The following is a 17331-nucleotide window of genomic DNA, read 5'->3' as shown; positions in this document are numbered from 1 at the left end:
ATTTTAAAGTAGACAGAGGTTAAACTTTCCAACATCTGACTTCATAATCTGGGATATTAACTATTAGTCAATATTATCTCCAGCATACTATTTGAATCGGATTCATACTCAATACTGTTAAACCGCAGATGAGGAATGGCCACGTCTGTGTTACAGGTAAATAGCAAAACAGATTCCATGACACCACACCAAAGTGTGTGTATATATTCTTACAGAAAATCTATGCAGACCCTCCTGCTACAATCAAAGAAACAGAATTTTAGTGTTTTAGTGCAACTATGGGATACTAAATAATTCTAACAATTAAAAAATTGTATGAGAGAATAGACTTCATAGGAAGAGATGCGTTCTTCCCAAGTCATTTACTGTTAGACTTATTGCCCAAACTCATCAGCAGTTAGGACCAGTCAGAAGTATGTTTATGATTTCCAAATGTTATACATGTTAATTAGGTTGCTTATTCATTCATTTTAAAAACATTTATTTAAATGTTGTATATGGATGATAGTGTAGTGGTTGGTACAGGTTTTGAACTAAAGACTGAAACAAGCTTGAATCCTCATTCTACCACTTATTAAACAATCTCTTTGCCTCTTCTTGATCATCAGTAGAATGGTGTTGTTAAATCTATCTCATAAGACTGAGGATAAAATAAAATATTCAATATACAGTGAATGGCTCAAGTAAAAAAGGATATTTTTCAGAAAACAGAAATGTCAGGTATAGTATTATTACCTCTATTAAGTATAATGAATCAGACTTTGGAACTTTTGGAAGTTAAAGGTTACTTTTGCATGATATGAGACCAATTTCTACAAGTCTTTGTGTTTCATAAAGTGATCTTAAAAATAATATCTGCAAAGTGAGTTTATGATATGGAATGTAATCTGCTCTTTTGTAGGTACAAGGAAAGGGAAATATTTCCTTCATTAGAGTTCAGAAGGATCTACAGTTTCAAGGATAAATACTGTGATTAAAAATTATTTATTCATTCATTTAATTTAGAAATAGGGTCTTGCGGCCGGGCGCGGTGGCTCAAGCCTGTGATCCCAGCACTTTGGGAGGCCGAGACGGGCGGATCACGAGGTCAGGAGATCTAGACCATCCTGGCTAACACAGTGAAACCCCGTCTCTACTAAAAAATACAAAAAACTAGCCGGGCGAGGTGGCGGGCGCCTGTAGTCCCAGCTACTCGGGAGGCTGAGGCAGGAGAATGGCCGGAACCTGGGAGGCGGAGCTTGCAGTGAGCTGAGATTGGGCCACTGCACTCCAGCCTGGGCGACAGAGCGAGACTCTGTCTCAGAAAAAAAAAAAAAAAAAAAAAAAAAAAAAAGAAATAGGGTCTTGCTCTGTTGGCCAGGCAGGCATGCAGTGGAATGATCATAGCTCACTGTAGCCACGAACTCCTTGGCTCAAGCAATTTTCCTGCTTCAGCTTTCTGAGTAGCTGAGACTATAGGTGTGAGCCACTGCACCTGGCTAAATACTGCAATTGTATTAGTTAAGCAACAGAAGAAAAAGAGGTAGGCTGAAGAATCTTTAAATGGCAAATAAAAGGGCAGAATAGGATTATTCACAAAAGGAATATGGGGTGTGTTATATTTTTCAGTAGTGGCAGTCTTATTTATAAGACGGCATGCTATAAAAGAAAATTCACAAAAATCTTTACAGTTTCTTGAGAGTATCACATATGGCATTATGGTCCAATGAAGTTTTACTCTTCATATTTAATAATTTAAAATAAAAACTTATAATTTGTTTATGTTGCCTGCATGTAGAAGTATTAATGCAACAACAGCTCAGCCTAGAAGAAATTTTTTTGGAACACATAGAGCCTTATGCGCACAGAAACTTCTGTCATTAAACAGACATGATAGAAAAGAATAAAAGGAGAGCAAAAATCATTCACCAAACAGAAAAGATGTCACGCTGTGTTCCTAAGATAAACTGTTTATTGTAGTTAAAAGAAAATATTAACATTTAAACATACTAATATTTCAGAGGAATTCTCCAAAATATTTTATAGTTCCATATCAATATTTGTGATATTAAAGAAAATTATGACAAAATATTTATTTTGTTATTGTCATTTCCTTTGGAGTTGATAGGCAAATAATCACTTAAATCCCAAATGAGACCCTAGAAATCAGAAAAATTATTTTCATGATTTTCCTGTGTTTTTCAGAGTGGGCTCCACAAAACAGTGTTTAATTAAGTGTCTATATATAATTGGGAGAAGAAAGATTGTATGAACAAGTAAGCATAGGTTTCAATAGAATTAAAGAGATTTCTTTTAATAATAATAAAGTATCACTCAGTATGTTCCAGGCATTGTTGTAAGTACTTTATAGATTTTAACTTCATTTTCAAAACACCCTTTTGAGGTAGGTACTGTTATTAACCCCAATTGACAGATGGGAAAACTTAGGCAAAAAGATATAAAATAATATGCCAAAGACCATACTGCTATGATACAGTGGGGATACTGGGATTAGAAACCAGGCAGTAGAGGTCCTGTGCTTAAGTTCTTAATGGTGACACGCTGCTGTCTCTCACCAAACTATTAGGAGTCTTTAAAATATAAATATGCACTTAGTCTTTAAGAGGAGGATACTGCATGAAGCATTCGCTTTTAAGAAATTCTTTTCTTCCTACATATTTTCACAGAATCATTGCACTTTAGGACAACAATCTGGAGAACAGTTATAGAATAATCAAAATCTGATTTATCCTCTTTCAAAAGTTTTTCTAAAATACTCTGGAGTCGGGTTCTTTGGTTCTATTACTTGAAGTGAACGAAAGGAAACAAAAAATGATTTGAGATGGGAGATGATCAACAACACAAATAAATAAAACATGTACTATTAATATATTAGATAGTAGGAAGAGCTGATGAAAAGTTTCAGGCAGAGAATGCAGCATAATCAAAGGCCCTGAGTACGGAAGTGTTTCTGTTATTTTCAAGGAACATTAAAGAAATTAGTGTATCTGGCACAGACATGAACAAAGGGAAGAAGAGTAGAAATGAGGTCAGAGAAAAAATGAGGAGCCAGACGACATAAGGCTTTGCAGGTCACAGGAAAAACATTAGCTTTACTTTTGAGGTAAACAGAAGCCACTGGAAGATTGTGAGCAGGAGCCCACTTAAAAATATCAATGGGATCACTCTAGTTATTGTGTAGAGAATAGGCTATAGTGAGCAAAAGTAGAAGAGGGAGACCAACTAGGAAGTTATTACAACAATCTGGGTGAAAGATGATGGTGGCTTGGACCAGAGTGATGGTCCTGAGGATGGTGAAAAGTGATAAAAAAAAATTAGACATATTCTGAAGGGAGAGGTTATAAAGCTGCTGAAGGATTGAACCTAGGCAGTGAGAGAGAAGAGTCAAGGATGCCTGAACGATTTCTGGTCTGAGTACCTGGGAGAACATGATTGTCATTAACAGGTGAATTTGGGATTCATCAGTATAGATGATACTTAAAGCCACCAGATGGGATGAAATCACGTATGTAGTAGGTATATACAGTAAAAAAAAAAAAAAAAAAAAAAAAAAAGCCACCTCAACAATTAGAGGTTTGAAAATGAGAAATCAGCAAGAAAACTAAAAACAGAACAAGAGAAAAAGGTGTGTATATTGTGACTCTTTCCCTAGCATATGAGAGAAAGAAGTGTTTCAATAAAGAGTGGAAAATTGGGTGCAATACTAATGGCAGGCAAAGTAAGGAGAAGACTGAGAATGGATCATGCAATTTAACAACATAGGGTTATTCATGTTCCAGAAAAGGGTGATTTGCTGGAGTGATGGAAATAAAATCTTACTGAAATATGTTTAAGGGAAATGGGAAAGAAATTGTCAGCACTTTCAAGGAATTTTGCTTTAAAGGAAAGAACCAACATAGGACAGTGTGGTTAGAGGGGAAAATTGGGTACAAAGAGGATTTTTAGCATTTGTGCTCTTAACCACTGTGATACACCATTTCATTTACTAAAACTGAAAACTGTTCATCAAAGAGCTCAGAAGGTAGTAGAGGAGTAGAAATACAATTAATTGTATTATTCAGATTCAGTAAGAACAGTGAATCACAGCTTAAGTATTATAGGAGAACAGAAAAAGAAGAAAAGGAGAAAAGAAAGCTATCACAGAGATGTCTTCTGAACTGGATTTAAAAAAAAAAACAAAAAAAAAACAAAAAAAAAAAAAAACAGAATTTCACCTTCCAGAGGTCCTGGAATGAAAGGATGGCAGAAATAGGGGGGAGAATATTCCAGGTAGAGAGAACAACTCCAAGAAAATCTACAAAGTGTAAAAATAATGGCATGGGAAATGATGAATAATCTGGCGTGCCAGGACAGTGTGCATGGACAGCTGCTCATGGTGCACAGGAAGAATGTGATGATGGATTAGGCTGGAACGAAAATTAATAACAGATTTGAAATGGCCTTGAATGCCACAATAATAGTTTAGGTTTGGGCATAAAGAATTATTAGCAAAGATTTGAAAGTTAGAAAAGTGGCATGACTATTTGGGAAAGATAAATGATGAGAAGTTAAGAACAGATTAAAAAGGGCCCCTCTGTCAGAATAAAGCATGGTCAGCATGCTAAAAAGGAATCAGTATACTTTCTTTTAATAAAAGTGAATGCACTGGATCTAATTAAAATTCTACTCAAGTGAATCCAACAACACCCACATGCTTCTCCAAAAATGCAATTGTAAGAACATGGTTTACTTGTAACACTTTCCAAGGAAGCAACATTTTTGTGGGAGATTTTAGAGAAAGGTGAAGCAGAGGTATACTAAGTAAATGAAAACAAACACATGCAGGACAGATTGTATCAAAATTCAGTTTCTTCATAATCACAAAACATTTAAGAAATTATTGTAACATTATTATTATTTTGTGCCTTTTGTATGCTAATACATATTGAAAGACTTAAAAGATCAACAATATAAAATTTTGCTGTAAATAGCTATCATTTAAGGGAGCTCCAAAAAATCTTCAAGTTATTTTTCAGTTTAAAAGATACCTTCTAGTTTCAACTGAACCACACATTATAGATTAAATTACTATCTTTAATTTTGTGAGATAGTTTTTAAGATCTGAGTTTTCACTTTCCTATTTGATTATAGCAAAATCACAATTAAAATTAAATTAAGTAACATAATTATAGGTACCAAAATACTATGGATTTTTTGTATAGCTGTATACATTTCTTATTATGCAAGAGAATAATAAAGTGAAAAAAGTGTAATTATTGGGATTTTCCCTGTTTTCTTTCCAAGTGTTTTAAAAGAGATTTTTAATCTGTGAAATTCCTTCCTTGGCATTTTATTACCCTTAGAAAGTTTCTATTATAGATAAGAACTAATTATAAATAAACTCCTATAAATTACTGAGTTTTAACATAAATGGGCTAAATCACAATTATAAATAATAAAGTTAAAATATTATCCTTAAATCCCTGAAAAATGTTTACTTCTAACCTTAGGCTATATAAACAATTACACTTAAAGAACTTTCAGGATAATGTTTCAATTACTCTAAAACAGTATTATTACTGGAAGATGATTTATTTTTAGCTAGCAAGAAAAATAAACAAAATGCAAAAGAAGTAATTAAGTGACCTTATTTTCTGTCTTTATTACTATTGCTGACCAGTAATTCCAATTAAGTTAACCTTGATTTACAATGCTAATACAAAGAGCCTTGCAAATCAACTCATATTAAAAATATCTCAAAGAGAATTTACCATTAAAAGTAAGAATGGGATGGTGAAAACCTTTCTGGACTATGAATTTGGTCCTAATCCTGGTTCTTTCAGGCTATATGACTTTAGACAAGCTTTTAACCACTTATTTAAATTTTTCTTATTATAATGAGGTGCCTATACTAGATACTGGGAGTATAATATGTGGCTCAACTGACTGTGGGGTACAGCCTGATAAAAGATTAATATTTTAGTGATACTAAACAAAAGCAATAAGTATTTACAAAATATCTGTAAGGCATAAAGAATGTAAATAAAACAAACTCTTGCACCCAACACCAAACTTGAGAAATACATTACTAGCATTAAATACTTTGATTTCTATATCTACTTCTCCTCTTCCCTACCTTATCACTCTGCCTAATAATCCACTGTTCCCCCCAACTCCCACAGGAAACTATGATAATGAATCTTGTGTTTACCATACTTATGTTGTTTTTGCTTGTTTACCACATATTTATACTCCTAAATTATTCAGTTTTGCTCTTTTATGAATTATGTAAGTGGAACCATTTTACAGGCGTTTTTCTGAGATTTCAGTTAAAATTATATTCACAAGATTCAATCACACTGATGCATCTAGTTGTAATTCATACATTTTCATTGTGATATATAAAATACTTCTATATACATGAATATAAAACAATTTATCCATTCTTCTATTAATGAGCTTTTTCTTTCTGGATTCTTGCTCTTATAAATATTGCTGCTATTGATCATTCTTGTAAAAGTTTCCAGAAGCATACATATAAGATTCTGTCTAATATATATACTTAGGTGTAAAACTGCTGAGACATGTATATATATTTTCCATTTTATTAGATAATGCTAACTTGTTTTCATTTCATTGATCTTCCATGGGTTTCTTTCAGTCTCAATTTTATTTATTTATGCTTCTGATCTTTATTATTTCTTTCTTTAGAATTTTGGATTTGGTTTTGCTTTTCTAGTTCCTTGAGGTATACTATTAGGTCATTTATTTCAAGTTTTTCTACTTTTTTGATGTAGGTGTTTATTGCTATATACTCTGCTCTTAATATTTCTTTTGCTGAATCCTAAACAGTCTGGTATGTTGTCTTCATTTTCATTTGTTTCAAGAAATTTTAAGGCCAGGCATGGTGGCTCATGCCTGTAATCCCAGCACTTTGGGAGGCCAAGGCAGGCAGATCACCTGAGGTCAGGAGTTCGAGACCAGCCTGGCCAACATAGTGAAACCCCATCTCTACTAAAAATACAAACATTAGCTGGGCGTGGTGGCGTACACCTGTAATCCCAGTTACTGGGAAGGCTGAGGCAGGAGAATAGCTTGAACCCGGGAAGAGGAGGTTGCAGTGAGTTGAGACTGTGCCACTGTACTCCAGCCTGGGCGACAGAGGGAGACTCTGTCTCAAAAAAAAAAAAAAAAAAAAAAAAAAAAAAAATTAAAATGTCCGTTTTAATTTCTTAATTGACTCACTGGTCATTCAGGGTCATGTTGTTTAATTTCCATGTATTTGTACAGTTTCCAAAGGTTCTCGTTATTGATTTCTAGGTTTATTCCACTGCAGTCAGAAATGATACTTCATATGATTTCTACTTTTTTGAATTGGTTGAGACTTGTTTTATGGCTAACATATCATCCTGGGTAATGATCCATGTGCTGATGAAAAGAATATATATGCTGCAGCAATTGGATGAAATGGCCTGTAAATGTCAGTTAGGTCCAGTTATTCTACAGTGTAGTTTAACACAAAGTTTCTTTGTTACATTTCTGTCTGGTTAATCGGTATATTACAAAAATTGGGGTGTTCAAGTCCCCCATTATTACTGTACTGCAATCTATCTCTCCCTTTAGATCTATTAATATTTGCTTTATATACTTTCATGCTCTGGTGCTGAGTGAATATATATTTACAATTGTTATATCCTGGTGAACTTATCTGATTATCATTATATAATGACCCTCTTTGTTTCTTTTGACTTGAAGTCTATTTTATGTGATGCAAGTACAGTTGACCCTTGAACAACACAGGGATTATGGGTGCCAACACCCTGTGCAGTAAAAAATTTGCATGTAACTGTTGACTACTCCAAAGCTTAACTACTACTAGCCTACTTTTGACTGGAAGCTTTACCGATATCATAGTCAATTAAAACATATTTGTATTTTACCGAAAGTACAAGTTTTTTGCACAAGCTGTTATAGCTGCAGCAAAGGTGTCAGGAATTACTTTTTCTCTTTTTACAGTAGTCGTTATGCTGGATTCATTTATCTTGAAATAGTGGGCAACCACAGCTGCAGACCTCAATCTATGGTACATATCAAGCAATTCAACTTTTTCTTGTAATGTCATGACTTTTCTCTGCATATTGGGAGCACTTCCAGGATCACTACTGGCACTTAATATGGATATCATGGTGTTGTTATTCAAGGTTTATGGTACTGCCCTTAAGACAATGAAAAATAGACAAGAACTGTGAGAGATCACTTTTTACTGTGATACACAATCCATTGGAGAAACAAACTGATCACACAGAGATCTGCAACACCCAGTGTTTTAAACGAATACTCGCAACACTTGAGCTCACTACAATGCCAATAAGAGGTGGCTATAAAATTATTACACTATATACTATAGCTAATTTAATGTGGTTATGATTTAATATTTCATATTTACATTACTTTACATTTCTCTTGACTGTGAATAGTGCCATATATGGTCTGTGTTTGTGTGCATAAGTTTTTATATACATTCTGACTTTTATAATAGAGTTGTATATATTGTATGGTAGTAAATTATAAACAATATGCATATATTTTATTCATTCAAGATAGACCTCATTTTCTTTATTTTTTGATATTTTTAGGTTACTTGGTTTGTGTGCAAGTTTATTCAATTGTCACAAGTCTCAAATATATTTTCCAATGTACTTATTTAAAAAATACTGCATATAAGTGGACCTGCACTTGGGTTTTGCTTTTCTAATTCCTGGAGGTATACTACTAGGTCGTTTATCTCAAGTTTTTCTACTTTTCTTGATGTAGGTGTTATATACTTTGCTCTTAATATTTCTTTTGCTGAATTCTATAGAGTCTGGTATATTCAAATCTGTGTTGCTCAAGGGTAACTGTATAGAAATACCTGTTCTTCTTTCATTTCCATTTGAATGGAGTATCTTTCTTTCATCTCTGTACTTTTGGTCTATGTGTGTTGTCTTTACAGGTTCAGTGAGCTTCCTGTAGGTAGCATATAATAATAGTTGGGTCTTGTTTTTTTGATCCATTTAGCTACTCTATATCTTTTAATAATTTTATCAATTTACTTTCGATGCTATTGATAGGCAAGGAACTACTACTGCCATTTTGTTACTATAAAAAAGTTAAAAAAACCTCTACACTTTAACTCCATCACCCCCACATTTTGACTTTTTGATGTCTGTTTACTTTCTTATGCCTCTCTCTTAACAAAGAGATTGATTAATAATCATAACAAATGTTATGATTATTTTTGATATATGTATTTTTGTCTTTATACCAGGGATATGAACTGCATGCATACCACATTTACAGTATTGAGTCTTCTGAATTTTTGTCTGTGTACTTACTTTTACCAATGAGTTTTATACCTTCAGATGATTTTGTTGTTTCATGTTAGCATCCTTTTCTTTCAGATTGAAGAACTCCCTTTAGCACGTCTTGTAAGACACCTCTGGCGGTAATAAATTTCTTCAGCTTCTTTTATCTGGGAAAATATCTCCCTTCATATTTGAAAGATAGCTTTGCTGGCCACCATATTATTGGCTGACAGTTTCTTTGGCACTTTGAATGTCCTCCCACTTCCTCCTGGCCTGAATTTTCCACTGAGAAGTCTGTTGTCCGATGAATTAGAGCTGCTTTTCCCTTGCTGCTTTTTTGATCCTTCCTCTTTTACTTTTGAGATTTTGATTATTATATGTCTCAGAGTAGTCTTATTTGGGTTGAGTTCAAAAGGCTTTAACCTTCCTACATTGAAGTATTTGTATCATTTTCTGAGTCTAAAAAGTTTTCTGTATTATTTCCTTGAATAAGCTCTCTATCCTTTGCACTTTTTCAACTCCGTTTTTGAAGACTGCTATAGTCTGAATATTTGACCCTTTCAAACCTCATGTTGAAATTTGATCCCCAGTGTTGGAGGTGGGGTCTAATGGCAAAAGTTTAGGTCATAGGGGCAGATCTTTCATGAATAAATTATTGCCCTCCCGGGTTGTGGGATAGTCAGTGAGTTCTTGCTCTATTAGATTCCACAAGACCTGGTTGTTAAAAAGAGCCTTGGCACCTTGCCTCTCTTTTGCTTCTTCTCTTGCCATGTGGTTTCTGCATATGCTGTCTACACTTCGCCTTCTGTCATGAATGAAAGCAGCTGAGGCCCTCTCCATAAGCCAAGGAGATGTTGGGACCATTCTTCTTGTATAGTCTGCACAACTGTGAGCCAAATAAACCTCTTCTTTTTATAAATTACTCAGCCTTAGTTATTCCTTTATAGCCGCATAGAAATGGACTAATGCCATGACTTAAATTTACTCTTTTGAGGTTATTTTCTAGGCATATTTCATTCTTTTCTTTCTCTCTCTCTCTTTTTTTTTGTCTCCTCTAACAGTGTATTTTCTAATAGGCTGTGTAGGCTGTAGGATAGTCTCTTTCAGCACTTTGAAGATATCACTGACTTCTGGCTTCCATTGTTTATGCTAAGAATTCAGTTGGTAGACTAATTTAGTTCCTTTGAGGGTATTCTGCTTCCCTCCTTCATTCCTCTCACCTCTGGCTGCTTTAAGAATTTTCCCAGGCCGGGGGCGGTGGCTCAAGCCTGTAATCCCAGCACTTTGGGAGGCCGAGGCGGGTGGATCACGAGGTCAGGAGATCAAGACCATCCTGGCTAACACGGTGAAACCCCGTCTCTACTAAAAATACAAAAAACTAGCCGGGCGTGGTGGCGGCGCCTGTAGTCCCAGCTACTCGGAGGCTGAGGCGGGAGAATGGCGTGAACCCGGGAGGCGGAGCTTGCAGTGAGCCGAGATCGCGCCACTGCACTCCAGCCTGGGCGACACAGCAAGACTCCATCTCAAAAAAAAAAAAAAAAAAAAAAAAAAAAAAATTTCCCTTTGTCTTTATTTTCTGCAATTTTACTCTTATGTGTCTAGAACTTGTTTTCTTTTTACTTCACCATAAGATTTGTGTACTTCCCAAATCTTAAGATGGATATCTTTTTATCAGGATTGAAAAATTCTTACTATTGCTATTGCCCCATTCACGGTCTCATCTTCTTCTCAGACTGCAGTTAACATGTACGTGAAACCTATTCCCTGTATTCCGCATAGCTGTTAGTCTTTGTTTTCTATTCTCTAACTTTTTCTTTATTGATGCTTCATTGTAGATATTTTGTTCTGACCTGCTTTCAGTTCATTAATTATTTTTTCAGCTGTGTCTAAAGTTCTGTTAAGACTATCCATAGATTTCTTGATTTCAGTCATTTTCTTGTTCAGTTCTAGAATTTTCATTTAGGTTTTTTAAGGTTTTGGTTCTCTTAAAATAAATAAAATGCATATTTTATTTCAATGTGCATACTGAGCATAGTTCTTTAAACTTTTAATTTTAAGATAATTATAAAATCACATGCAGTTGTAGGAAAGAATAAGGATTGGTGTACTCTTCATCTGGATTTCTACAATGTCTTATGACGGTAATATTCAGGATACTGATGTGGATGCAGCCAAGACACAGAACACTTCCATCACCACAAGGATCACTCATGTTGCTGTTTTACAGCCATATACACTTCCTGCCTACTCCACCCTCAATTCCTACCTCAGCAACCACTAATATCTTGCCATTCTATACTTTTGTCATTTCAAGAATGTATATAAATAGAATCCCACAGTATATAAACTTTTGGGATTGATTTCTATTCATTCAGTATAATTCTCTGGAGATTCACTCAGGTTGTTGTGTGTATCCACAATACTTTTTGTTTTATTGCTTAGTATTTCATGGTATGGATTATTACAGTTTGCTTAAATACTCACTCACTGAAGGACATCAGGGTAGTTTTCAGTTTGGGTGACCAGGAATAAAGTTGCTATAAACATTTCTGTACAGGTTTTTGTGTAAAGGTAAGTCAGTTTCTATTGATTATTAAAGGTCTTTGTTATTGTTGGGACTTCCACATTCCCATGTGATCTCCACTGACACCATGATAGGGGTTACCTTGTTACTGCTGAGTGATGGTGAAAGTCCTGACTCTCTACTAGGCCTTCCTTGATACCAACCACCCTAGTGGGGAAAATGAGGGGTGTCATATTATGGCTGGGTGGGTAGGAAGTACAGGCCTCTCACATGGTCTCTATGACACTGTGGTAGTGGTATTGTGTTAATTGTTGGATAAAAGTCCTAGTTTCCTACTCAGCCTTATCTAATACCACTCCACAAAGGGGTTATAAGGGAGTTTCATTATAGCCTGGCAAGGATGAAAGTATAGGCTCTTTACTTGGCCTTTGTTGGCATAGGTGAGAGTAGAGTCACAGGTATTTCTGTTTTGTTTTTTGTTTTGTTTTGTTTTGTTTTGCTACAGTATGGCAGTTATGCACAAAAGTTTTTCTAGGCCTGCCGGCTTCCTGGTCTTTCAGTTTTCATCTGAAATTTCTTTTTTTTCTGTGCCTATTGGTGGTTCTGGATTACCACCTTTTTCAACTCCAATCCTGGGCTATATGAAACAAAAAGAAAACCTGGGGGACTCATACTGTGTTGTTCCTTCGTTCTGGAAACCCGTAGCCAGTCTGCTCTATTCTCTTTACCTTTTGTCTTTTTGTATTCATTTTATATATAACGTTCAGGGGATTTAGTTGTACTTAGCAGGAAAAATAGAGAAAAGTACATCTATTCAATATTTCCAGAGTTGAACTCTCTCAAGTATAATTATTTTAAGTCTTTCTCTGGCTTTCATAAAGGTATATTTCTGTTGACTGTAGTTTATCTTGGATTTTGGTCATGTTGTCTTGTTTCATCACATACCTGGTTATTTTGGATTGGTTTTGTAAGGTACTATAATACACACACACACACATACACACACACACACACACATATATATATGACGTTAGTGATAATTTGAGGCTTAGATTTACATTATTTTTTCCAGAGGCAATTTATTTCCTGTAGGCAGCTAGCAGAAGCAATTTGAAATACTTTAATCACAGCTTGAGATAATTCAAAATGGGGCTTTAGTCATTTCAGGACTGTTCTAGTTCACTCTTATTCTTACTGTATGAATCTTTAGGAACCTAACTCAAAGTATGAGTGGTTTACTTGGCTTGCTCCTGAGTCCTCACCAGACCATAAACTCTAACTTTTGTTTCACTAGAACTGTCTTTCTGTTGAAAGCTGTGCTCACCCTCTCTGCTGATGGGTGGACAGTTGTCTATTCCAGAACTGACAGATGCCTTTGGGGAAAGTTCAGCCATAAAGGCTGGGCTTACTTCTCTTGAAATCCCATTTCCTCTTTGATTTTTGTCCTATAATTCTTAACTACTTCAATAGGTCTCTGATGTTCTCAAACAAATTAAAAACAAATTTAAACACACACACACATGCATGTCCACACACATCTCCAGCATTGTTTTGTTTCCTCAGAAGTAAGTTAATCCTAATTATTTAGTCTGTCATTGAAAGCAGGCTTCAATCATTCTGTCTGGTTTTCACATAAGCCATCCTGACTAGAATATAAATTGCTCCTGTGTGGAAACCATTACCTATGCATCCAGAATTCTAAGGACCTAACATGTTGTCTGACACATAATAAATAATTGCTGGATTTAAAAAAAAAAAAGATCATTTACAAATCTTGATAACTAATTATGTGGTCTGATGATAAAAGTAGAATCAAATATCATTTCTAGACTTCTAATGTTTGATAATGGTCATGCCATTTCCAGAAATAACACCTGTTTGATAGAAGTCAAGAGAAAGAAGAAAAGAATAGAAGTGGTGGGAGGAGAATATTGGTTTTGGATGTAGCTGACCGATGTATTTGTGAGGTACTTAACTGAAGTTATTCCGATGAAAATGAGAAAGTGGATGTGGACTTCTGAAAAAGAGGTGGAAGCTAGTTACATATTTCCAGAGTCATTTGTAGTAAGAATCCTAAGAGAAAAAGGAAATATAAAGAGATAGGAGCTGCATATATAACATTAAAGAATGGCTACATATACCTAGGGGATGGAATAATAATTAAGAAACTGTAACGAAAGGAGATGAGTGTTCAGAGTAGAAAAATGAAACCCAGAGAATATAGAATAATGGAAGATAATGAGGAAGAGATTTTAGAGAAAAAACAATTACCGACTTGGTCAAATGTGACTGAAAGGTCAATGGGGCTCAGGAATTGAAAGTCTTCTAACAAATATGAGCTATCTTCTGAGTATTAAAGGAAAGCAGGAATGTGAAGCGTTGGAAAGTGCTGAGTTTTTAAGTGAGAAGAAAGGGTTAGAAAAGAACAGAAACAAATTTAAGAAGTCATAAAGGAAATAATAAACACATGAACAGATTTGAGGTCTTTAAAGAAGGCAGGTAGTAAATATTTGAGTTGACATGAATTTGCACAATTTTATGGCTTTTTTTTCAACAAGGTTAGCATCTTGGGGTAAATATAAGAGAAGGAACTAGTTTTCAGGAGTACATGAAAAACTCAGTTTTAGACATTTTGTTGACATGGAGAGAGAGAATGGAGACTGAGATACAGATTTGGGAGTTATCTACATAGAAATGACAGTTGAAAACAGTCTGTGTAGGTACTTGTATGTAGCAACTTCTATCGGTAAAAAGTTGATATTTTTTCTTACAGAGAAATAATAGCTAATCTAAAAATCCCTTTTACATCTTTTAATAAATGTGAATTGACTTTTGAGAAGCTGAAAACTGCCTTATTTTAATTTGTAGAATAATCCTATTATACCAAATAACTATCAGAATCCTAAAATTGTAATTAGCAAGAGAACATTCATAAAACCTGCCAGACTTACAAACGTATGCTTGAATACAACAGTTGTTGAACCAATATTATGAAAAAAATTCTCCCACCCTTCCCTTCTCTGTAAAAATAGTGCATTATTTAGGTGCAACAGGAATAAAACAAAACATATGCAGTGCTAGTATTCTACTGGCAGAGACCTCAAGGGCTATAATAGTTGCTTATGATCAATATCTGTTCTGATTAGAGTTAAGTGTTTATGCTGTACTGGATGTGCAACATTCTAAATATAACTCTTGTTCATATAATATCATCACTGAACTACTTAACATTTTAATACTTCAAAAATTCTAAAATACATTTTACATAGACTATTTTATCATTACAACAAGCTTTCAGGACAAGAAGGAATCATTAGAGCCTCCACTTTAATGATAATTAACCTAAGATACAGCTGTTGTATACTTGTTACTGACATTATGCCCATATTCAAAGTTGCTTCTACTAATAACAGTGACCCTGCATAAATTCATCTGAAGACTAAAAGTCACTTTACTTACAATATAACATAGTTATTCTTATTAAAATAAAATCCTCATACCATTTGGTGATGCCATAACAATCTTTAATAATATCCTGAAGAACAGCACGATAGAAGAGTGATTCAGTAGGCAGCTGAAAAAAATGTAGACATATATAAGCACAAGAAATAAAAAAACAGAAATAAAATAAGTACCAGAATGTTGGAACCAAAGTGAATGTCAGAAACCTTTGTTGCTAAACACAGAGGATGACTTTATAATTTTTCCATTACAAGTGAAAGTGTTACCCTGAGGCTAATTCTCATTGTGAAAGTAATTCTGAGGGAAAAAAAAAAAAAAAGAAATCATAAAAGAAACAGTAGTGAATAAGAAAGAAAAGTTATAATCAATGAACAATAAGCTAATGCCCAAATGGAGTCCTTATCAGTTAAAAATGAGAAATACTTTCAAGATCAACGAAGTCAGCTCTGGAGCATTTAAGAGTCAGGAAGGATATGTGTGAAAAGGAAGAGAATGTAGATTTGTCTTAATGGAGGTGGAATAAAGATAATAACAGCTAGGAGTCACACCAACAAAGAAAGATACTACCCTAAGTAGAGAAATATAAAGATATGTCTGATGTCTGAAAGACAATATTGGTTACTACAGAGTTGAAAAGTAGAGCCTTAGAAAGAACAAAGGATAAGAGATTGCACTCTTGGCAATGCTTCACTTCTTGCAGAAAGAGATACGGGAGATGTCCCAAAAGTTCAAAGGTTTTTGAATGGAAAGAGGCAGTAGCTGAAGAGAAGGGCTCCAATGAAGTATGATCGTTTCAAAAGAGCAGAAGGTAAAACACTACTATTTATAAAAGAGCACTTCACTGCAGCAACAGAATTACTTGAACTAAGAAACTACAAAAGTCACCAAAACCCTATGCACATCCCCACAGATCTTGATATAGATAGTACAGGAACATCCAACACAAAATAATGTCAGCAACAACCCAGCTTGCATGCAGTTATTATTTTTTTAAAAAAATGAGTAAGAATAGAAGGACGTCAACAATACTGAATGCTGTTAAGAAGTCAAATAAGGTAAAACTGAAAACTGTCCAATGACTGGTAAAGTTTTAAAGATAAAATTCAGTGAAATGTATATATCCATGGAGCCACCCTTTTGTAACTTTTATTATCCTGTGGAGTCTAAAACTGTTATTTTCACATGTTTGCAACTAGAACAAATATGTTTGAATTCAGATGGAGTTTATAGGAAAATAAATTTTTTGTGCTCAGGCAGAACACCTACTTTACTGCCCCTCTTCCTCATCTAACATTAACTTCCCATACTGTGCTGCTGAGACTACAAAAACTAAAAGTTGGGAGCTGAGGGTCAATCATTTTTCTTACATCTTCCCCTGATGGCATTGCCCTCCGAAGTCACTAGAGAAAAATCACACTTGTAGACTCTTAGAGCATTGTGAAAGAATACAGATTCTACTACTGGAAAGTAGGAATAGTGGGGATAGTGTTACAAATATCACAGTCCCCAAATAACTACTAAAATAATTCACTGAAGGTAGACTCATATACATGTTTGAGTACCCACACTAAAATTTGTAACTTTTCAAAGGCAAAATTCTTCTATAAAATCTCTTTCCAAATTTGTCACAAATGCCTTCACTTGAGAAAAACACTATTGATTTCAAAACTTAACTTTCCTCAAAAATTATACCAAAATATTTCATTTAGAATTTCTTAATCTCTGGATATATTTTCCATTTTAGATTTTGTCATCTTGAGTAACTATTTTCTACAGCACCAAAATCTCTATTTTGTCGTTTGTCCCCCACTTCCTTAAAAATCCTTTCATTTATCTCACAAAAATGCTGAAGTACATTTTCATATATTAATACCTATTCTTATAACATTTTATTGAAATTCAAAGTCACTTCGGCAAATCTACTATTGCATGAATTGAAATATTAGTACTACAAATGGCTTACAAAGTTCTTAACTTTTTGTTTGACTGGCTATAATAGGTAAGTTTAATTTTATATGAAAC

At 34.4% G+C, this 17331-nt stretch overlaps 1 protein-coding gene across 1 annotated transcript in view; it reads right to left on the bottom strand.

Moving 5' to 3' along the window:
* METTL25 (methyltransferase like 25) overlaps positions 1–17331 on the bottom strand; it is a 119507-nt gene that overhangs the window by 24525 nt on the left and 77651 nt on the right. The window contains exon 8 of the mRNA XM_010372546.2: positions 15348–15421. Within this exon, the coding sequence (XP_010370848.2) occupies positions 15348–15421 (74 nt within the window). The remainder of the gene's footprint in view (positions 1–15347; positions 15422–17331) is intronic.

Source organism: Rhinopithecus roxellana, chromosome 10 (assembly GCF_007565055.1).
Source record: "Rhinopithecus roxellana isolate Shanxi Qingling chromosome 10, ASM756505v1, whole genome shotgun sequence".
In the NCBI taxonomy this organism is placed as follows: Eukaryota; Metazoa; Chordata; class Mammalia; order Primates; family Cercopithecidae; genus Rhinopithecus; species Rhinopithecus roxellana.
Note: the sequence above shows the minus strand (reverse complement) of the source record. Positions and strands in the feature narration are given on the sequence as shown.